The 23,547-nt window shown below is 50.2% G+C and overlaps 2 protein-coding genes across 3 annotated transcripts in view; both read left to right on the top strand.

The window, feature by feature from the left end:
• Positions 1-7,394: 7,394 nt before the first annotated feature.
• LOC121154431 (carboxymethylenebutenolidase homolog) lies at positions 7,395-22,290 on the top strand. Its single transcript, XM_040977397.1, has 6 exons — positions 7,395-7,427; positions 15,008-15,241; positions 16,802-16,915; positions 19,531-19,673; positions 20,879-20,970; positions 21,906-22,290. Exons 2-6 carry the CDS (start codon positions 15,027-15,029, stop codon positions 22,083-22,085), a joined length of 744 nt encoding a protein of 247 aa, XP_040833331.1. The 5' UTR covers positions 7,395-7,427; positions 15,008-15,026; the 3' UTR covers positions 22,086-22,290.
• LOC121154432 (carboxymethylenebutenolidase homolog) overlaps positions 7,409-23,547 on the top strand; it is a 34,085-nt gene continuing 17,946 nt past the window's right edge. Inside the window, exon 1 of one of the 2 annotated variants that reach the window (XM_040977400.1) lies at positions 7,409-7,427. The gene's annotated coding sequence lies outside the window, so the exon portion shown is untranslated. Of the gene's footprint in view, positions 7,428-16,831; positions 16,916-23,547 lie in introns of those variants that run through there. The other variant, XM_040977399.1, reaches the window with a different exon arrangement.

The following is a 23,547-nucleotide window of genomic DNA, read 5'->3' as shown; positions in this document are numbered from 1 at the left end:
GAGACTCCAGCTGGCACCCACACAAGATGCCAGTGCTGCAAGCAGCAGCCTAACTTATTATGAAAACTTAAATTCAAATTATGGGGCTGGCTTTGGCAGAGCAGGCAAGGCTTCTAACCCCATATAGGCTTCTGTTTGGGTCCTGACTTCCCCATTTCCAATCTAACTCCCTGGCAGAGTCCCTGGGTGGGAGTCACGGGTAGGATGACCAAGTATTTGGCCCCTGCCACTCATGTGGGAGACCCTGACGGAGTTCCAGGTTCCTGACTTTGGCCTGACCCTGCTCTAGCCATTGTGGCCATTTGGGGATTAAACCAGCAAACAGACTCTCTCTCTTTCTCTCTCTCACACACACTCTGTCTCTTTCACTCTCTCCTGTAACTCTTCCATTCAAATAAAGGAAAGAAGTCTTTAAAAATAGATGAAATTGGTCCTGGCACAGTAGCCTAGTGGCTAAAATCTTCACGTTGCATGTGCCAAGATCCCATATAGGCACCAATTCGAGATCCCTTATGGGCACCAGTTCATATCCTGGCTGTTCCACTTCCCATGTAACTCCCTGCTTGAAGCCTGAGAGGGCAGTCAAGGACAGCCCAAAGCCTTGGAACCCTGAACCCTGAACCCCACATGAGAAACCTGGAAGAGTTTTCTGACTCCTGGCTTAAGATCAGCTCAGTTCTGGCCATTGTGGCCACTTGGGGAGTAAACCAGCAGATGCAAGATCTTACTGTATTTCCTTCTCTCTGTAAAATCTGACTTTCCAATAAAAATAAATATATCCTTAAACAAGCAAATAATAAATAAATAAAATGTAGCTCCTCAAGTTGGGATTTCAGAAAGAGCCTCTCTGTTGCTTTACCAGAAAATAAACACATGATTGGGCAATACTCCTTTCATGGGCTGCTCTGGAAGTTATTTTGTTAGAATACAGGGCAGAGGGCCTGGTATTGTGGCAACGTAGGTTGAGCTGCTGCTTGTGAAGTTGGCAGGTTGTATTGGAGTGCAGGTTGAGGTACAGCTGCCAATACACCTGAGAAGGCAGCAGGGGATGGCCAAGGGCTTGGGTTCCTGTCAGCCATGTGGAAGATCAGGCATTGGCCTGGCCCAGCTTCCGCTGTGGCAGCCATTGGAGAGTGACTCAGCAGTTAGAAGATCTCCACAGGCATTGGCCTGGCCCAGCTCCTGTTATGGCAGCCACTGGAGAGATCTCCACCCCCACCCTTTCAAAATAACAAACTTTTTAAGAAAAAAATAAAGCGATGTCCATTAAGCGGTGTGGGTGCCATAGGTTATCTGCTGCTTCACAATAGCCAGAATTAGGCCAGGCCGAAATCAGAAGCTTCTTTGGAGTTTCCCTCCTGGGTGAAGGGTTTAAATGTGCGGGCCATCTTCTGCTGTTTTCCCAAGGTCAGGAGCAGGGGGCTGGGCTGGAAGTGCTGGCCCCATGGGACTGTATTTGGACACAGGGCCTTGTGGGGAGCTAAAGTGAATGGATGTTGTCCAGCAGGGTCCATCTACTAGGACCAATGACTTTATGAAAAGAGAGGCAGCAGAGGGCCCTGTGTCCACAGATGCTCAGAAGAGAGGCCACAGGAGGACAGACAGAGGCACCTGTCTGCAAACCAGGAAAGCACCTTTATCTTCAACCTTCAGTATCTAGCACTGTGAGAGAACGAATTGTGTTGTTTAAGCCCCAGCCTTAGCTGTCGAAGATGGGCAGGTGAAAGGAACCAGCGCATACAATTATGGGTCCAGTAAGTCTGAGCTCTGGGTGCGCAGGCAGGATTCATAGGCCCCAGTCTTGTGGCAGCATTCCTTACTCTCTGGGAACTTCAGGCTTGGCTGTTAGGGTCCTCAGTTGGTTGTTGAGACTCACCTACACTACCCAGAGCCATCACTTGTGGCTTTTGGTTTTTGTCTTTTTTATTATTGGAAAGTCAGATATACAGAGAGGAGGAGAGACAGAGAGGAAGATCTTCCATCCAATGATTCCCCAAGTGACTCCAATGGCTGGAGCTGAGCCGATCTGAAGCCAGGAGCTTCATCCGGCTCTTCCACGTGAATGCTGCAGGGTCCCAAGGCTCTGGGCTGTCCTCCACTGCTTTGCCAGGCCACAAGCAGGGAGCTGGATGGGAAGTGGAGCTGCCGGGATTAGAACCGGCACCCATATGGGATCCCGGCGTGTGCAAGGCGAGAACTTTAACCACTACGCTACGGCGCCAGGCCCCAGAGGCATCACTTTTACAAACATCTACACATCTGCACTGTATCTTTACAGCGGCATCAAGGCAAGGGATTTGTAAAATTAACCTGATCCTGTGCAAAGGTCACAGGTGGGATGGAGCTGAGATCTTCGTCCCCGTTGCCACCTTCCATCACCTGGCCCTGTAGACACACAGGGGAATTAGTCTGTGACATACAGCCGAGCAGCTGGGCGCTCCTAGACAGCTCTCGTATGTTGTCATGCCCAATGCTGGCACAGAATAGGAGGAGACCACATAGAGCTGTGAGCCCGCCAGGCAGAGAGCATTGTGGGCTGCCTGCTAAGGGGTTTCCACACTTCAGGAAAAGCAAAACGGAAGAAGCACATGCAGCTAGCAAAAATAACTATAGTTAGGTCTGGGTCCATGGGCGTCTGTGGTTGTACATTTATGTAGCAAAACGCCAAAACAAACAAAGAAAATTTAGGTCTTCTGTCTGGGTGTGTCAAGATAGGCTACCAGCTCCAGAACTTTCTAGAAGCAGTCCCTGTTGCCTGCCTCAGGGCTTCCCCAGCTGGCTCCCTGTGGCTGGGCTGAGGCAGCTGCATGGCCTGGTAAATGGTAACAGAGGCCGCGCTCTCTCCCAGGTGTTATTCTGAGACTTTCTGCAGCACAGCACCATGAAAGTGTCTTACAGGACACATGGGTGTTTTTCCTGACCTTCCTGTCAAGGTCAGAGCTTGCCACCTGGGTTTTAGCAGAATCAGCAGTGTTGTCTAACTTCACCCCTGCCCTCTTTGTTAAATCAGCTTGGACTCATTCTCGCCCCAGAATTCAGTTCCTTATTTCATAACAAACAATGAAAACAACACTGGAAGGGTGACTTGCGGCCAGTGCTGAATCATAGCTCTTTATAAGGAACTCCATGCGAACTCTTTGTAAGGAACTGGGAGTTGCGATAACAGTGAACCTTTTGATATTTTTTGAAAGAGTCTAGGTTAAATATTCACTGGTGTGATGAAATTTCCAGCGGAGTTTGGAACTAAAATTGGTGAAGCTGAAAAACTGCCATTTGAGTGTTGCAAACATTTTGTACGGTCTAGAATGGCATCTTTCTGTTTAGTCTTTCTTTTTCCATTTGGGCTGTTAGGACAAACATCATAGGACTGGAGAGCTTATGTAACACATATTTATCTTTTTGTTTTTTTAAGATATATTTATTTGGGTGCTTAGCATTGTGGCACACCTCCTGCAATGCCAGCATCCCACATGAGGGTGAGTTCAGCCCTGCCAGCTCCGTGCTAACCGACCTGGGAATGCAGCAGAAGATGGCCCTAGGATGGCAGCCTCCACCACCCATGTGGGAGACCCAGGCAGAGTCCCAGGCTCCTGGCTCTGGGCTAGCCCAGCCCTGGTGGCTGCTGCCACTTGTCAATGGCACACGGAAGATTCTCTCTCTCTCTCTGTCTCTCTCAGTCTTTCTGTTTCTGGCACTCTTTCAAATCAATAAAAGTATTTAATTATTATATATTGTTTGAAAGGCAGAGTGAAGATAGGTAGAAACAGAGATTTTGCATTAACTGACTCACTTCCCCAAATGCTAGGCATAGCTGAGGCTGGGCCAGGAGCTCTGAGTTTCCCACCTGGGTGGCAGGAACCCAAGTACTTGGCCAAATGTCTACTGCCTCTTCGGTGCGTTACCAGGAAGCTGGATTGGAAATAGAACAGCCCGGACTCAAACTGGCACTGGGTTATAGGATATGAGTGTCATATTGGAAAGCTTAATGACCTCTGCCAAAACACCTGCTGCAGACAACAGCTGTTTGCTTGGCACAGTTGTGGAGGGTGACGCCTGGGCCCAGGGTGCCAGCAGGTTGGGTGCCGGTGAGAGCCTTACTCCTGGTTTACAAAGGACAGGGAGAGCCCTTGGGGCTCCTGCTTAGGCAAAGGGCATTAACGCCATTTGTGAAGGCTCCCTCTCGTGAGCTAAGCACCCCCCAAGCTCCTGTATCCTGAAAGCGATCACCCTGGGAGAGATGAGGACTTGAACTCGGGGATCATGTAGAACATGTAGGATCATTGTAATATGCCCTTGATACCAAGGTCAGAAACCACACCCATAGACTGGGTCACAGCTTGTCCTTGTGGGGTTACAGGGCTTATTCCTCAGGCTCCACCGGCTGCTGACCTTCCCCTGCTGGTCGGCCTGTGTGTAAACTCCTTCTGCACTGTACAGAGACTGCAGGACAGTGCTTCACCAGTCCTGTGAGTGTGCAAACCAAGTCCTGCAATACTCAGCCTTTGGAGTATTTTGCAGTACATGCAAAATGTTCATAGGAAGATGGAATTCAAAGACAAATTTATTTGGTACAGAAGGTTTTAGAATCTCTGCAAATGCCAAGTCTTCCAAAAGTTCATGTAGGTGCTGGAGTTGTGGCACATCAGATTTAGCCACTGCCTGTAATGCAAGCATCCCATGTGACAGCCAGTTGTGTGCTGGCTGCTCTGCGTCCAGCCCAGGTCCCCAGGAATGCACCTGTGAAGGTGACAGAAGATGGCCCAAGAGCTTGGCCCCTACCTCCTGAGTGGGACACCCAGACAAGGGGGACCCAGATGAATTTCCTTCCTCCCAGCTTTTTGCTAGTCCGACCCTGGCCCTGTTGTGGCCATTTGGGGAGTGGTTTAGTGGATGGAAGAGTCTGTCTGTCACGGGATGGTGGAGCTGGAGAGCCAGCCCACACTGCTGAGTTCAAATTCCCAGAATGGTAGGGGAGGAGAGAAGGACACACTTTGAGCAGGGAACTCAGTTCAGGTTTCCCAGCATCATCAGGAGGCTGGGATCAGCAGGTGCAAGCCTGTGTGTGACAAAGGCACTCTCATGGGGGTTGCAGGCCTCTTGGCCTATCCCAAAGGCATCTTTTCATTCCATTTTACATGACTGTGTTGTGTGCACCTCACATGGCTCCTATGGATTCCATTTTCAGGCCTTCAGAATGTGTGGTCCAGTGCTTAGGGCTCAGTACTCTGTGCTTAGGCAAGCCCTCAGGGGGAGGAGAGGATGGAGTAGATTTGTGGCACAGTGGTTAAGACGACTCTTGGTACCTCCACATCCAATGTTAGGATGCCTGGGTCCAAGTTCTGGCTTTGCTCAGTTCCAGCTTCCTGCTAATGCGCACCATGGGAATTACCATGTGAGGACTCAAGTATTTGGGTCCCAGTCACGTGTATGGGGCACACAGATGAAGTTCCAAGCTCCTGGCTTCAGCCTGGCCCAGGCCTGGTTGTTGCGGCCGTTTGGGGAGTGAACCAGCAGTCAGACATCTGTCTGTCTATCTATCTATCTATGTATCTATCTATCTATCTGTCTTTCACATAAATAACTTTTTAAAAAAAAAATAAAAGAGAGGGCCCAGCACAATGGGTCAATGGCTCAACCCTTGCTATTGCATATACTGAAATCCCATATGGGTGCATTTGTGTCCAGGCTACTCCACTTCCCATCTAGCTCCCTGCTTGTGGCCTAGGAAAGCAGTAGAGAATGGATGGCCCAAAAGCCATCCAAAGCCAACTCCAGCTGTCATGGCCCCCTGGGGAGTAAACTAGCAGACAGAAGATCTTTCTGCTTCTTCCTCTTTCTGTAGATATACCTTTTCAATAAAAACAAATAAATCTGAAAAGAAGAATTAGAAAGAAGGTCTGCAGAGAATTTGATGCCCAATGAATTGTAAGACCCAAATGTAATCTAATGTCTTCGATTTACTGTTCAGTAAACTGAGTCTGAAGAGAATGGGCATATATACCGGGGTGAATACAGAGTGGCAGTCGGAGGCATCCACTCCTAAGAGAGGCAACGCCCACAGCCTGTCTGGGGCCACCTCAGGCTGCTGCATGTGTGACAGGCAGAAGATAACGCCTGATCCAGTGACCCAGTGACTCCCTGAACCTGAGGCTCTCTGACCAGACACTGCTCAGGCCCCCTGAGCTCCTTCCCAAGCAGGTCTGCACTTGGGAAGTCCACACAGGAATGAACCCACGACTACCAAATCATAACAAGGCATGGAGCCTCCTATTAATAGCAGTGTCATTAAATGGCAGATTAGGACTGAAGCTTTGGGAGCTAAATTTGGTAGAGAAAAGTGATCCGTAATTAGTCATGTCTATTCTCTGTGTAGATGGTCCTTCGGTGTGCTGAAAGATGCTTGACATCAGAATTACAGAAAAAGCTCTGCTTCGCAGGAGAGCTGTGCTTGTCTGGGGGACGCTCCTTGCACCCAGCCTGCATTTCCCACTCTCCTGGCCTGTGGGTCTCTGCTGTAGGACCGGCAGGGCCAGGTTTAAGATATTTGCACCCTTTTCTGCTCAATATTAACTTGCCGAAGTGTGCACATCCAATGAACCCAGCCAAGCAGGTAATGTTTCTCCTCCCACCCCCAGGCCACAGGAGCAGGGGCCTGAGCTTCCCTCTCTCCGCACTCACATGTCCAAAGGGTCTCCTCTCCTCCTCACCCTCTTCCTACCTACTGTGGCCAACAGGAAAAGAGATCATAAGGCCAGCCAGGTGTCTAGACCAGATCCATGGCCAGGAAGGGCGAGGATGAGCCCTGAGATTACTTTTTTGTTCAAATCGTCCAGGTGTTGGGGCAGGTGGATGAGCCTGCTGATGAAGTCCCATTCACCCCACACTAAGGCTGCCTGGGTGTGAATGGGGATCCCACTTCCTGCTAATTCCCAGGCTCCCCGACTTACAGGGGGAGAGCCCGTGCTAGAGGGCATTTGCTTGGACGTTGAACTGTGGGTGGAAGCTCTGAGTCTCAAATTTTTAAAAATAATACTTTTCTTAATATGTAAGGCAAATATTCATTTAGAACAACGACAACAAAACCCAGCTCCTTCTGATTTACAATGTAAGTTGCCAGGCCAAGGAGCCAGACTCACTGTCCTCCTTCCCTGTCCCTTCGGTTTGCTCACCTCCCTCCACAGCCCGCTCGGATCCCGCCCCGACTGGCTCCCCTTCCTACTTCTGCCCTCCCCTTATTTCCTCCCGGCTCCGGCTTTCCCAAGAGGCTGCGAATTTGTTCAGCGCTACCCCTCCCTCCCCACTGAGGCACCTCCCTCCACCGTCCACCGTCCCCGCCCGGCTCCCGGCTCCCGCGCGCCCCTGGCGGCCCCGTTGCTTCACCCCCCTCACCCCCGCCCCGCGGGGAGCAGAGCGGAGCTGCCGAGCAGGTACGTGTCCCAGGAGTCGGGGAGGCCCTGGGGTGCCCCAGGTGAGGAGCGCATAGGTGAGGAGCTTACCGACAGGTGAGGAGCCTACCGACTTGCATGCCCAAATCTAAGTTGCATGAAGGTTTTACAGCGCGCTTGCAGGAAAAAATAGCCCCGGAGTCCCAGCCTCCGAGGCAGCTGCGCAGGCCATAGGCAGGAGTTCCTGGGTTAACTGAGCCACGCTTTAAAAACACTCAGAGAAAGCTGCATGCAAACTCCATTTGTGGTTTACGGAGCCATTCCTTGCACTTTGTAACTTTCTCTGCAGTTGGATACCTCAGTTGCAAACTGTATTTGTTTGGTTGTTTCTTTTTGGTTTTTTTGTTTGTTTGTTTGTTACTTTGTTTTTTGGAATGTGAAACTGCAGAAGCTACGAGCATATTTGATGGCAATTTCCCCGGGCCTTTGATGTGTTTCCTCGGGGTGCAGATTCAGAGGGGGGCAGAGTGGGGCATCCTAGATGCCCCAGAGCTGCTGCCAAGAATCTATAGCGCGTACGTACCCGGCGTCAGGCCAGGCCTGCCAAGCTGGGCAGGCCCACTTGTTGTCTGGAAAGGCCACCTGTTGTTTTCAAAGCTCATTTAAAGTTCAGAAACTGGTGTCTGCGGGTAGCCTGTGCAGGGCCAGAGGAAAAGCCAGACAAGCAGCTGGATGGGCCGGTGCGTGTGCGTGGCAGGTAGCTTTCTTTCTGATGCTCTCCAAACCTGGTACCTCTGAAAACTAAGTGGTTGGAGGAGCTGAAGCTTGTGTGGTGACAGTGGCCTCACCTTGTCTGCTGGGAGTTCTGCAACCCTGGTGGCCATCAGGTGCAGGCTCCTGCCCCAGTGGTACGTCGGAGCAGATGTCAAGCCAGTACCTGTGATGTTTTATTGTTGTTGTTGCTTAAAGAATTATTTATTTTAATTGGAAAGTCGGATATAAAGGGAGAAGAAAAGACAGAGAGAAAAATCTTCCATCTGCTGATTCACTCCCTAAATGGCCTCCACAGCCAGAGTCAGACTGATCCAAAGCCAGGAGGCTCAGGGTGGCGTAGCGTGGTGCAGGGTCTTTGGGGATTCTGGCACATGCCAGGCAAGGACTTTACCCTCTAGGCTACTGTGTCAGGCCCCAGTTCCTGCAATGTTTAACTGGGACTGGAAACTGCCAGCTCTTGTGTGTGTTATCTTGGGACATCTCTTTTTTTGTTTGTTTTTGTTTTAGCAACTGTAATTTTATTGGGAGGGGAAGGAACAAGAAAAAGGCTTAAAAGCCCAAGTCCTCTAACAATGGAGTGCACTGATGATGATGAATGCTAACAAGTGGAATAAGATACCCAGAGAAGGGAAGGAGGGCGTTTCAAATAAGCTTTCCAAATAAAACCTAGTAAGATACTCACAAATATATTCTGGGTTTTCCTCAATTCAAGAAAGAATGGAATGGATGATAGCTATTGTTTGGATGTGTGGGGTGTCTGTCTAACTTGAACACCCATGATGTGTGTACTGAGCTTTGTCGGTGTCTCAGTGTCCGGAGAGCTCAGACACTTGCTCCTCGACTTGCTGTGCTTGCCCTGTGTCTCAGTGTGACCTTGGAGATGTTTAAACCCTGGCAGTGTGGAAGGAGGACAGCCACGCTCAAGGCGTGCTCTCACCTTGCTTTTTTTTTTTTTTTCTTTACATTTGTTATTTACAAAGGCAGATTTTACAGAAAAAGGAGAACTGGAGAAGGTCTTCCAGCCACTGGTTCACTGGTATACTCCATTGGTTCAGCCTGAGCTGAGCCAATCTGAAGTCAGGAGCCACGAGCTCTTCCAGGTCTCTCATGCGGGTGCAGGGTCCCAAGGCTCTGGGCCATCCTCTGCTGCTTTCGCAGGCCACAAGCAGGGAGCTGGCTGGGAAGTGGAGCAACTGGGATATGAACTTGTGCCCATGTGGGATGCTAGCGCCACAGGGCTGAGGATTAGCTCTCTGCGCCACTACATTGGCCTCTCGCCTTGCTTTATTCCAGTGGGGAATAGGAACTAGTGTTTGATTACCTTGCTAAAAGAGCCTTGTCAGTAGAAGGTAAACTTGTGACATGTGTTCAGATTTGTAATTGAGCACATGATGAAGATGATGTCATATTCATTAAAGAGGGAACAGGCTGATGTTACAGCTGATTCAAAACAGAAGTCAAGAAGGGCAAGTCCACAGCGAGGGAGGGAGTGCTTCTGGAAGGCCCCAACAGAGGGCAGGAGGAGACCAGGAGCTCCACGTGGAGGAGACACTCCCCCACTCCATAGTGCTCTTTGGCCGGAGGAGACCCAGCAGTCACTCTGGAGAGGAGTGGGCCTGTGGCCGTCCACATGTGTGCGACATCCTGTGGGAATGCCACTCTGCTGAAGTCAGGTGCTTCTGCACGGACTGATATGGGGTATGAGTGAGATCACGCCAGGCATGTCTAAGGTTTATTAAGGAGTCTTTATTAACCACGCTCAGTAATAACAGCTCACTAGAAATAACAAATCACAAGTCCATATGGCAGTGCAACCAATCATAACCTTAATAGGAACAAATGTCATTACCCAGAAGTGCATCCATTAACCAGAAGACCTATGTCCCAGCTTCCCCAACAATATAGCTTATCCTAAGAGACATGCAACAGGTAACCTGGACACACTAACAAAGCTGCAGACATTCACATTTCCTTGGCTTCTCTGCCCAGGTTCCACTACTGGAACTCTGGATAGCACACACGATAGAAATAAAAAGCATCTTAGCGTTGCTATCTCCATTGTCCAGCTGAAGCAGTGAACAGAGGATGAGGAATACAAACACAGGGGCCATGCTCAGGGGATACCTGTCCTGGGGAGGCCAAGAGTCGGAGTGCCAGAGCAACAGAAGCACAGGACCAAGAGAGAGCGAGCCCTTCTCTATGACGAGCCTTTATGGGGGGAGTGGTTACATAACCATGTGGTACCGCCCCCTCACATGATAAGGTGAAAGTCACAGGTGTGCAGGAGGGAACACCGAGGTGGTGGCAGGGAGTGGCTTCCAAGCTGGTGACCCTGAACTCGCTGACTACCTCATACACGGTGTGTCCTGGCCATCCGGGCATCTCTAGGAGCACCTGGACTTACAGAGCTGTTGCCATGGAGACCAGAAGCCAGAACTCAAGTGGCCGGGGATAGCCCCAAACACGCCTGCTGAGCCACAAAAATGCTTTTCTTGACACGTGTATAGTGAGAACCCACAGGAAATGTGTGCCAGACACAGTCCTGGAAGTGGACTCTACCACATGCAGAGGGACCACACATGAGTGAAAAATGTCCCCATGTGTGGGTCACCCGCCAAACAGACGGCCTGCCTCTGGCTTTGTTCATTCTATTTGAGTCACTTTGCGACTCAGAGGTCATTGACAGCTCAATAAATTTGAAAATTCTGCCCAGTCTGCCAGAAAACTAATTGACATTCCTGTCTCCTTTGAAAAACACTTCATCTGCATTTGCAACTCATCTTTTTTTTAAGATTTATTTTTATTAAAAAAAAAGATATATGAGAGGGGCGGGGGGAATCCCCAGTGCCTATAAAACTGTATCACATAATACAATGTTAATAACAATTAAAAAAAAAGATTTATTTTTATTGCAAAGTCAGATACACAGAGAGGAGGAGAGACAGAGAGGAAGATCTTCTGTCTGATGATTCACTCCCAAGTGACTGCAATGGCCGGTGCTGTGCCGATCTGAAGCCAGGAACCAGGAACTTCTTTCCGGGTATCCCACATGAATGCAGGGTCCCAAGGCTTTGGACTGTCCTCAACTGCTTTCCCAGGCCACAAGCAGGGAGCTGGATGGGAAGCGGGGCTGCCAGGATTAGAACTGGCGCCCATAGGAGATCCTGGCACATTCAAAGCTAGGACTTTAGCCACTAGGCCACGCCGCCAGGCCCATTTGCAACTCATCTTAGCATTTCTCCACCATGTGTACACCTGGGCTCTTTTACGTTTCCTATGAGCCAGTTAGAACCTCTTTCCAATCTCATGAGTGAAATAAAATCCTTATTACATCTTTTTTAAAAGGATTTATTTATTTTTATTTGAAAGGCAGAGTTTCAGAGAGAGAAGAGACAGAGAATCTTCTGTCCTCCAGTTCACTCTGCAGAAGGGCGCAGTGGCCAGAGCTCGGCTGATCCCAAGCCAGGAGCCAGGAGCTTTTTCTGGATGTGCCATGTGGGTGCAGCAGCCTGGCTCTGGCCCTCCTCCACTGTCTTCCCAGGCCACAAACACAGGCTGGTTCAGAAGTGGAGCTTCCAACAGGATGCTGGTACCACAGGCGGAGGCTTAGCATGCTGTAACACAGCTCCAGCTCCAGTACATGCTTTTCATATCTGCAGGAAGGTGCTTTTACTTTTTCTTTGTAAATGATCTTTCTTTTATTCTTTCTTTTGTTATCTTTCAGTTTCTCTTTCCCTTCCTTCCTCCCTTGGGTTCCATCTCATCTTTCTTCCTTCCTTTCTTCCTTTGTTTGTTTGTTTGTTTCTTTCTTTCTTTCTTTCTTTCTTTCTTTCTCTTCTCTCTTTCTCTTTCACTTTCTTACTTTCCCTCCCAACATTGTTTCCTTCCTACATTGCTCTCTCTCTATCTCTCTCTTTTTTTTGGAGAGGCAAAAAGCTGGAGAGAGAGCTTACATCCATGGCTCAATCAGCAAATGCTGCCATGGTTGCAAGAGTTTGTAGTTCTAATGACTGGAATTCGTGTCTCATTAAGCATGGACAAGGGAGTGTGTATGGTACAAATCAGTTACTGCTAACACAGCAGAGGAAGTAACAGCAAGCCGAGCTCCTGCCTGCATTGAGAGGCACCCTGGAGGAGGTCCTGGGCTTTCTAGGCTGTGAAAGAGCAGTTCTGATGGTTGGTCCAGGAGAGGCTTGAGGAGTGACAGTGTGGGTTGGTTCATTGGGTAGAAGTTAACTCTGCAGTCGAGACTCAATAAAGACAACAGAAAGCATTTTCTGTGAAACTTTGCCCAGAATGCACAGCATTCTCGTGAGCTAGGTCTGTTAGAGCAGCACAGAGAAACCTTGGTCAGAAAGAACAGCAGGTGCCTCCAGTGTCTTCCACAGATGACCGCTGCTTGGCTCTGCTCACTAGACAGACACCCCTGGTCCTGGACTCCCTAGCAGGAAGTCACTGCTACCTGGGCCTGGCTGCTGTTGGGTCAGCCCCAAAGTCAGGAGCCAGGATCTCAATACAGTTCTCCTTGGTGGGTGACAAGGATCCCGTGCTCTGGGCCATCACCGCCTCACCCCAAAGTCTGCTTTAGGCTGAAGTTGAAGTCAAAAGTCAGAGCTGGAAATTGAACCCAGGTATGTTGCTCTTGGCTGCAGGTGCCTTAGGTGTCAGGCTATTGCCCACTGCCTGAAAATTACCTTTTATTGAAAGTGTTGTTTGTCAGGGGCAGCAGACATCCAAGACAGTGTGTGCAGAAGATGTGGTCTCAGTGCAGCAGGAGGGGTTCCAGGGAGTGTTCCCGCAGGAGTTCTGCTGGCCATGCTTCTGGGGAACTTGGCCTTGAACACTCAGGCAGGGCCTAGCTGCTGTGCCCGGCGCAGCTCTGGGAAGGTGGGCATTCTTTGGGAGGCGGCAATTACTGCACCTGCTTGGCCACATTTTCAAGGGAAGATAGATAACCTTACAGGGTGTGTCCAAAGACACTCCTGTTGAGAAGCCGTTATCATCAGAAGACAGAACAGGAGGCTGAGGCAATGACCAGGAATTTCTGAAGTCCCTGAGTCCTCAAAGGGTGGCTCCAGAATCATGTCCACGTGAAACTGCAGCAGGAGTGCCTGGCAGTCAGTCTGATCTTCCTTTTGGGTGTACATGTCCTCTAGTCCATGCTGCCCTCTCTCCTGGGGCACCATCTCTGGGTCCTAACCAGCCCTGTCCTCCTGGGTCCTAACCAGCCCTGTCCTCCTGGCCAGCCATGGACCGGGAGGCCTGTGCTAATCCAGTGTGGCCTCCCTGACCTTCTGTGAGGACTTTGTTTCCAAGTAAAGTCACAGTCAGGAACCAGGGGAAGGGTGTGAACTTATGAGAGACACAGTCTAACCACCAACGATGAATATGACAGCATTTGGCCTGTTCTGTTTATGTGGTTGTGTTTCTGGTCCATCAGTGCACAAAGTATATCCTTCGGCTTCACAGTGTGCAAGAACACACACACACACACACACACACACACACACACACCCCTGTCAGTTTCTTCACAGAATGCATCCATTTCTGGATTGTAGAATGTCTTCACCTAATTTATTCTTCTTCTTCTTTTTTTTTTTTAAAGAGGAAAGGAGGGAGTGAGGGGAAGGAAGGAGAGAGAGATGTGTTGTATTGGCCAGTTCATTCCCAGTGCTTGCAACAGTGTGCAGAGCTGGTCCAAAGCCAGGAATCAGGAACCCCATTGCATCTTGCACATGGCTGGGGGATACCCAAGCCCTTAAAATATGGCCTGTTCTCCAGAGTCCCTGTGGACAAGGAACTGGATTGAGGACTGAGCCTGGGCAAACCCAGGCACTGTGAGAGGCCATGTCCTACCTTTCAACCTTGTTGAATCTCGGCTGATCAATTTCCAGGACTCCTGTCATGTTTGGAACTGGATTATATGGTATGCAGGTGTTCCAAGCATGTCTACCAGAATTCCAGACAACCAACAAAGGATTGGTTTCTGTGGATCTCACCATGGAATTCAGTGAGATGTGTTCCTGCACTATATTCCAGGCCATGGGCAGTGCGGTGTTGATTGTTTGGCTTTGCGGCCCTTGCATGCAGGAGCCTTTGGGAGCGCAGTTCTGCAATGGCCTCCCATCTCAGCATTCCCAAGTCCTCACTGCACAGCAAAGCCTACCCACCTGGCTGTAGAGTTTCTGGGCTGGCTGTGCCTCCAGCAATGGCTCTTCAGCACCACCCATCTGATGTCAGTTTCTGCTCCAACACTGGCCCCCGCAGCAGGGGCTTCTTTTCACCCATAAATCGACTGTTTTTATTTTATGCCACTGTCTTAATTGCTGCTTGTTAGCTGCATTTTAGGTGGTGTTTCTAGTGTTTGTCATGGGAGTGGGTCTTCATTAGGCTTGATCTCATGGCGTCTGATTTCTTACACAGTGAATGCCCCAGGTGTGGTTAAAATGAAATACTTGCTATAGTTTGCTTACATGGTCCAGTGTTGTGGCATAGCCATCTGCCACACCCATCTGTTTGGGTGCTGGCTTGAATCTCGGCTGCCCCACTTCCCCTCCAGCTCCCTGCTGATGTGCCTAGGAGAGCAGAAGCAATAGAGGCCAAGTGCTTAGGCTCCAGCTACCACATGAGAGCCCCACGTGGAGTTCTATGCTCTGGCTTTGGCCTGGTCCAGCCCTGGCCACTGTGGCCATTTGAGAAGGGAAGCCGTGATGGAAGATTTGTCTCTCCGTGTCTCTCCCTCTCCCTCTAGAGCTCTGCCTTTCAAATGAATCAGTAACAACAGCTTAAAAGTGTATAATAAGATTCACATGACTCAGAATCTGACGTGTGTGTCTCTCTCGTTGCAGTCCAACTTGAGCAGCAGCAATGGCGAACGAAGCTCAGCCTTGTCCGTGTGACATTGGTGACAGGATAGAGTATGGCGGATTGGGGCAGGAGGTCCAAGTGGAGCACATCAAGGCTTACCTCAGCAAGCCTCCCGTGGACACAGGCAAAGCCGTGATAGTCATTCATGACATCTTCGGCTGGGAGTTACCCAATACCAGATACATAACCGATATGATCACAGGGAATGGATACACGTAAGTATAAAATCCTCTTCCTTTGCCTCAAGTCAGATACATGCCCAAAGTCTGATTTTCCCCCTTTGATAAGCCTGCACAATCAGACACAACACAGTTCTGTTCTCATTTATGCTACCTGTATCCTTAGTTTGACATGGGCAGGGGAAGTGGGAAATGGGATCTGAAATGAAGTTCAGGGACTCAGGCCTTCCTCAGAGCACCTGGGCCTGTAGGCTTATCAGACCCTGTGACTCCACTGTCCCAACCACCCCCTGCCCCTGTGCTGCGTGGGGCTGTGTCCAGGCACAGACTCAGGATACTAGGACAGACCACCAAGGCACAGAATGGACCCAGGAATGTCTGCCTGGGGCCAGGTTTCCCCAGCCTTGTGGAGATGGTGTGTCTGTGTGTGCATGCGTGCTTACTCCTACAGGTCTTGCAGGTTCAAATGGGCCCTGTTATGGTCCCATGTGTTGGATCAGGATGCAGAGACAGCACAGGGAGGTCTTGCTGTCACTCATTTGATGCCTTGAGCAGCCGAGCGGCCACAGCCCTGTGAAGAGAGGCTCTCAGTCTTGGCTCTCAGTGCCATGTCGCAGTCAGAGCCTTACTAAGGCACAGAGGAAAGAGGTGACCAGCCTTCCTCGGTGCTTGAGAAGCTGAGAGCCCAGTCAGCTCCTACTTCTCCCAGCAGGGCCTTGAGAGAGGAGCTATCCCAGCTATCCTAGGTGAGGCTGGGTGAGCAGGAATTAAAGACTGAAATTTCCATGTCACAGGCAGTGAGGAGTGGGTGGGTTGTCCCCTGCAGGCACGTGGTGGGGCCTGGAGCTGGAGTGAGGAGCACAGCCAAGAGCAGAGGCACCTATGGTCCCAAGGGACACAGATCACCTGTTGCTGCCCTCCTGGGACAGCCTAGGGGTTGTGAGCCCAGGCTGCCATGTGAGATCTGGGAAGCCTGGTGGGTAGTGTGGGTCCTGGGAAGGTCGTGTGACCACATTTCAGTGTTCTTCTGCCCGCTAGTGCCAAAGGGCTGGGTTTGTCCTGGCGTGGCAGGGAGCAGGTCCCGGCTGGAGCAGAGCCAGCTCTGGCTCTCCTGGGCAGATTGTTAGGAAGAACAACACACACTGGTTAACTGGCGTGCATTCTCTGTCTAACCTCACTCTGGTAAGACCTGCTGTAGACCTTACCTTCTGGCAGCAGGCTGTGCCACGTTGCAGTGTGGGAGGAGTCTGGGAAAGTTGCTTGGTCATGATCAGGTGCAACCGCTGGCCTGAGACTAATAGGAAAGGCCAGGGGCCCTGGGCCATCAGGAAGTAGACCAAGACGGGTCCCGGTGCCCAGGGCCCATAATGTTCTGTGCTGGGCTGTATCATGGGAAGTACTCTCCCAGTGGCCTTGTCATCTCTCAGGCCTGTACACCTGCAGTTGTGAAAGCCGAGGTGTTGTGGCCCAGGGCCTTTGGCCTCTGCTGCACTCGGTTGTGTGCTTGGGGACATGCAGTCTTCGGTGTAGCAGTTCTGGATAATGCATGGAGGTACAGCTCTGAAGCCAAGCCTCCTTCATACCTGTGTCCCACAGAGCCATCCTCCCGGATTTCTTTGTGGGCCAAGGAGCATGGAACCCCGCTGATGACTTTTCTACACCTTTCTTCGCCGAGTGGGTGAAAAGCAGAAATGCCAGAAAGATCGATAAGTAAGTTATCAGCCACTGTGGTGCCACCCGGGGAGGGGTGGGCCCGGGTCGCCACATGGAAGCTGCCATCCTATCTCCATGTGGGATGTTGCATGGCTGTGGCCAACTGTGCCCCAGAGCCACAGACGCATGCCTGCCTTCTCATGGGGGAGCCTGGCTGCCTTCCTCTTGAGACATTGCCCGTGGAATACTGCAGAGGAGCCCAGCTCAGGTCCTGAGTGCCATCATGCACCCTGAATGTTTGCAGTGTACACAGTCACGAATGTGTTGGTTAGAGAGCAAAACAGATGTTGGTGTCAGGTGGATATGGCCTTAGCTTGGAAGGCATCCTGGTGACAACTGGCTGCCATCTCCTGTGTGTTGGCTCCACTCCCAGGCAGCTCTTGCCCTGGGTGGGCCGGGTAGCTGTGGCAGCTCTCGCCTTCCCAGCTCCTCAAGCAGCAGTTCTGGTTGGTCTGTTGGGTTATGAGTAGGTCAGAAGTCTGTTGGAAGCAATCATCATGGCAGCAGGATGCTCTGCCCTGCTCAGGCCTGTCCCGCATCCAGGACTGGTGGGCCTCAGGGTGCAGTGCCCAAAGATTCAGCGAAGAGGGGCAGTTCACCCAGAGCTGGAGCCTGGTGTTTCTAGAAGAGCAGAGTGCAGACTCAAGCAGCCAGAGTGTGCCAGTGTTGGTCCAAGTCAATTGAAGAAGTTTGACAGGAAGGCGTGCTCATTTTTCCTTCTCTCCAGTGAGGAGTTATTTTGTGGATCAAAACATTCCTGAAAATCTAACAGTGAAACAGTAGTATGTTTTGCTGGCTGCATTTGGTTTTGCAGAATTTCCTAATTCTTGCTCATGACACAGCATGAAAAAACTACATGGACACTGAGTAGCGCTATCTCTTTTTTCTGAAACATCATCAAGCACATGGTTTTTTTTTTGTTAAAACTGTGTTTTTTTAAAAAAAATATATATATATATATTTGTTTTTTTACTGTAAAGTCAGATTTACAGAGGAAGGACAGAGTGAAAGCCCTTCTGTCTGCAGGCTTAACTGCCCAAGTGGCTGCAATGGTAGGTTCTGAGCCAGTCCAAATCTCTGAGCCAGGAGAACCCTCCGGGTTTCCCTCGTGAGTGCATGGTCCGAGGCTTTGGACCGTACAAGAATGCGCTCCGAGCACACAAGAAGAGAACTGGAAGGCAAATTTCAGAGCTGGATCAAAAACCTGTGTAAATGTGGCTTCCACCGCATGCAGTGGGAGGATTCAGCCATTAGGCTATTGTGCAGGGCCAAAATTTAACTAATTGAAATGTAGTTACAGAAAGCAATAATGAGAGAGAAAGAGAGGGAGAGACAGAGAGAGAGAGAGAGAGAAAGAGAGAGAGAGAAGAGATAGAGAGGCAGAAGAAAGAGAGTTTCTACCTGTTGATTCACTTGCAAATGTCTGCAACGGCACAGAAGGCTCTGTTAAAGTATGGAGCTTCATCCGGGTCTCTCTTATCGATGCTGGAGCCCAGGCACTTCCTGGGGCCATCTTCTGCAGCTTTCCCAGCCCGTTAACAGGGAGCTGGATCAGAAATGGAGTAGCCAGGATTTGAACTGGCGCCCATATGGGCTATCAGCACCACAGATGGTGGCTCTAGGTACTACAGCATAGTGCTGGCTCCACAATCATTTGGAATCATGTCTGATTGCACTTCAAGAGAAAAAGAGCCCTAAAACTGCTTTGTACTTTTGAAAAAATTGTAGCCATGAAGCATTTGCCTGCATCAGTTCAAGCAAAGCTCTCTGGCTGACCTGCATGTCTGCATGCAGCCTCTAATGGGAAATGTGTCCCAGTCCCACGCTGCAAGAGCCCCCTGCCAAGGGCACTTCTTGGTCCCACTGTGGCTTACACAGCCTGGGCACTGTCCAAACAGGGGCACGGGAGTGGACAGGCAGTACTGCCTAGGGCTTGCAGGAGGAGATCGAGCCCCGGGGAGTATCTGGGAGCCTGATGGTGGTGGTTGTGGCCATTGTCTAAGAGCAGAGTGGGGGTGGGGCTCCCAGGTCAGGCCAGAACTGGCTCAGCAAAGAGCTCAGCATGCTGTGGCTGGCCTGGCAGCTGTGTGACTCAGTACTTTGTATCTTTTGGGTGGGAAGTGGGGAAAACAGAGCTCTAAACCTAGAATCCCTATGGACAGTTGCAGACAACAGCTGCTGGGCGAGCCCTGTGGTCAAGGGCATGGGTCAGAGGACCACAGGGTAACTGCTGACTCTCTGATGCTTCTTTCCCCTTTCCTTCCCTTTTCTTCTTTTGTCTTGTTTTCTTCCTTTAAGATGTAGTTAGTTAATTGAGAGGCAGAGTTACAGAGCGAGAAACTGTCTATTTGCTGACTCCTCTGCAAATGGCCACAATGGCCAGGACTGGACCATGCTGAAGCCAGGGGCCAGGAGGTTCTTGTGGGTCCCCCATGTGGGTGCAGGGTCCCAAGGGCTTGGCCATATCCTCTGCTGCTTTCCCAGGTGCCTTAGCAACAAGCTGCACGGGAAGTGGAGCAGCTGTGAGTAGACCCGAGGATGCTGGTGCTGCCAGCTGGGACCTGACTGCCGTGCACAGTGCCAGGCACGCCTTCTCATTTTCCCTGTTGTAGAGAGTTTGATGCGGTGCTGAGGTACCTGAGGCAGCAGTGCGGTGCCCAGAGGATTGGCGTCGTGGGGTTCTGCTGGGGTGGCATTGGCGTGCACCACGTGATGTCAACATACTCAGACGTCAGGGCTGGAGTGTGTGTCTATGGTAAGTTGTCCTGTGCGTCATCAACACCAGAAGTGGGAGGTGTCTGTGGTGGGGGTGGGTGGCGATGGCGGGATTGAGCGACAAAAAGCACGCCCCTCTGCCTCCTGGAGCAACAGGGATCCCCGACGTGCAGACAGCCTGTCTTTAGGAGTCAGGGCAGGCCGACCACGCAGGTACCAGGGCCTGGGCCCTGCCAAGGCCTGTGTCTCCTTTGCCTTCTTAGTTATGACTGTTATTAGTTGTCAAGATTCACTTCTGTAACTGAAGGAGTTACACATCGAGAGAAAGGCCTTCCATCTACTGATTCTCTCCCCAAGTGGCTGCAGTGGCCAGGGCTGAGCCAGGAGGTAGCAAGGAGCCAGGGGCTGTATCCAGGTCTCCCTCGTGGGTGTAGGGGCCCAGGCACATGAGCCTCCTTCCACTGCATGCCCCGGGTGCACTAGAGGGAGCTGGGTAGGACGTGGAGCAGCCCACATTGCAGCAGTGGCTTCACTCACTGTGCACCAGCACCGAGGCTCCCTTTGTTTACCTGGGAGGTGGGCGGTGTGGGGAGGGTCACAATGTTTTGTCCTGTCCTGATGATCAATTACTTGATTAATTGTTTATATTTTTAGTAAGCAATGCTGATGAAATTCTTTCCCCAATAAGAGTTATTCTCGAACAGAGACATGCTCACACACACAGAGAACGGCGAGAAGTGAAACAGTCAACCTGCTTCCAAATGCAAATGCCAGTTTATTGCTCTGGAAGCAAGCAGACCAAAGCTATGAGAGCAGGGACGTGAGCACGGCTCGTATGCAGAGCCTGCGTGCTAAATCCATGACAAAGAGATGAGACGCCCAGAAAGTGTTCACGGCAAGATACCCAGGAGATCCTCTAGTTACACTAACGATGCTCACCTGCCTCAATTGTTCCTCACTGTGCTATTTTCACTCTTAGCATCTAAGCGGGGGAAAAAGGCCTTTAACATTTGCTGGCACTAAGGGAATGAACTCAGGTGCTGTTGGGCCCAAGTGGCTTGAACCTGCCTTTGTATGAATCAGCAGCAGGTGCTCCTGCGTGGACGCCTCGCTCTCGCCACCTGCTGGCCCGGGTTGTGCAGGACGTAGCTATAGCCGTGCAGTGTGATTGAACTGCAGCCTGGGTTCGCAGCCCAGTTTGTGAAGGATCGAAGCACACTCTCATGCCCCTGAACCCACTTTCAGGCATTGTCAGGAACTTTGGAGATATTTACAATCTCAAGAACCCCACGCTGTTCATCTTTGCGGAAAACGACGTTGCCATCCCACTCGAGCATGTAAGTGGCGCTTCTCTGCTTCTGTTTGTGGTGGATCAAGAAGTTTGTGGATAGTGGAATACAAGTGAGGTTTAGTTTGGGCAAGGAATTTTGACATCAGTGTGGTTTTTGATAATCTACATCCCATCATTTGAAAGTTATCTCAAAGGCAGGGAGACAGATCTTGTGTCATTTAAGGAATGACCAAGTGTGGGCCCGGCTCAAGGCAGGAGCCAGGAATTTCTTCTGGGTCTTCTACATGGTCCAATGGCCCCAAGCACTGTGTGATTTGCTGCTGCTTTACCAGGTCATTAGCAGGAACTGAATCAAAAGTGGAGCAGTTGGAACTAAAACCAGTGCCCATCTGAAATACGGATGTCAAAGACAGTCGCTTAATGCACTGAGCCACAATGCAGATCTCCCTCCACCACCAACTTTTTTTTAAAGATGTATTTCATTTATTATTGGAAAGTCAGATACATAGAGAGAATGAAATCCAAGGAGAAAAATCATTCGTCCGTTGATTCACTCCCCAAGTGGTTGCCATGGCTGGAGCTGTACCTATCTAAGCCAGGTCTCCCACATGGATGTATGGTCCGTCCTCAGCTGCTTTCTCAGGCCACAAGCAGGGTGCTGGATGGGAAGCGGGACCACTAGGTTTTGAACTGGTGCTCATATGAGATCCCGATCCATGCAAAAGAGAACTTAATTGCTAGGCTTTTGCTCCAAACCCCCACCAGTTCTTTAAAGATCTTTTGCATGGCTGGATTCAATTGTTTGCACCCAAATAAGCTGTTCTTTCTTTTTTCAGAACTCCGTTAGTTACACAGCTGAAGGCGGAGCAGTCGCTGCTCTCTAGGCCCTGCTTGTAACCTAGAGCACTGCTACTGGAGAGTCTCGCATGGGGAACGGGAACAGTCCTGGGGGTCACATGTCCTGCCATCTTCCCATCCCAGGTCGCACAGCTGACCCAGAAGCTGAAGGAACACTGCAAAGTCGAGTATCAGATTAAAACATTTTCTGGACAAACTCACGGGTTTGTGCACCGGAAGAGAGAAGACTGCGCCCCTGAAGACAAGCCGTATATCGAAGAGGCCAGGAGGAACCTCATCGAGTGGCTGAACAAGTACGTGTAGTGTGTAGTGACCGAGTCCAGTCGTCTTCAGCCAGAAATTTGCTTTGCAAGAAATCATTGAATTCTCACTTTCTGTAACATACAGGTAGGGATCCTGAAATCCATTCTTATGTCAGACGCACAAAGTTGGGAATGCTCACGCATGAAAGCAATTTAACTGTAACATGTACATGAAATAAAGCTGTAAGATCATAGTTCAGTGCCTAAACAAGCTGGACGATAAATGCCTTGACGTCACATAGACCTGGGGCTGTTCAGGGACCGGGCGGCATCTCAGGGGGGCCTGGCCTGCAACTGGCCGCATCCTTTCCATGCCTGAAGTGCAAAACCAGGGCGACTATGGACCATACCCGGGCAGAGGAGGAGCCCAACTTCAGAGATATTTGTCTTAAGAGAGCTGGATTTGTCACAACCACACATCATATATGGTTTCTAGTGACTCAAGCCTGTGAAGCAAAGTAAGCACAATTCTTTGGACTTTTAGCTTTTAAATTAAAAACTTTGTTTTAAAATTTTTTACTTGAGAGAATTATAGAAATTTTCCATCTGCTGGTTTACTACCCAAATAGCCAGTAACTTCTTCCAGGTGCCCATGTGGGTTCATGGTCCCAATGTTTTGGGGAATCCTCCACTGCTTTCCTGGGCCATTAGCAGGAAGCTGGTACAGAAGTGGAACAGCCAGGAATTCAACTGACACCTCTATGGAATATTGGCACCATTGGCACATTAACGTGCTACAGCATGCTTGCTACAATTTAAGAAAACAAGCCGGGCCTGGTGATGTGGTCTAGTGGCTAAAGTCCTCACCTTGAATGCCCCGGGATCCCATATGGACGCCGGTGCTTATCCCAGCAGCTCCATTTCCCATCCAGCTCCCTGCCTGTGGCCTGGGAAAGCAGTCAAGGACGGCCCAAAGCTTTGGGACCCTGCACCCGTGTGGGATAACTGGAAGAGGTTCCTGGATCCTGGCTTCGGATCGGCATAACATCGGCCGTTGCGCACCAAACTAATTTTTTTATACCCTCTTTTTTTTTGTTTTGTACATTTATTTTTTTTTTTATTGGAAAGGCAAACACGTTTATAGAGAGAAAGATCTTCCATATGCTTTTTATTACCTAAATGGCTGAAGTGGCTGAAGTGAGCCAATCAAAAGCCAAGGGCTTCTGCTGGGTCTCCCACATGACTGCAGGGCCCAGAGTTTTAGGACATTCTCTGATGCTTTCATACACCACAGATAGGGTGCTGGATAGAAAGTGGGACAGCCAGGACATGAACTGGCAGACATATGGGATCCTGGCGTGTACATGGCAAGGATTTTAATCATTGAGCCAGGTCCCACAAAAAAAAACTTTTTTAAGATTTATTTATTTTTATTTGAATGTAAGATATGCAGAGATTAGTAGATACAAGGAGAAAGATCTTCCGTCCACTGGTTGACCTCCCAATGGCTGCAGTATCCAGAG

The sequence above is a fragment of the Ochotona curzoniae genome, unplaced genomic scaffold (assembly GCF_017591425.1).
Source record: "Ochotona curzoniae isolate NIBS_2020 unplaced genomic scaffold, NIBS_Ocur_1.0 contig_2754, whole genome shotgun sequence".
Taxonomy (NCBI): Eukaryota; Metazoa; Chordata; class Mammalia; order Lagomorpha; family Ochotonidae; genus Ochotona; species Ochotona curzoniae.
The sequence above is the reverse complement of the archived record's forward strand: the minus strand, read 5'-3'. Positions and strand labels throughout refer to the sequence as shown.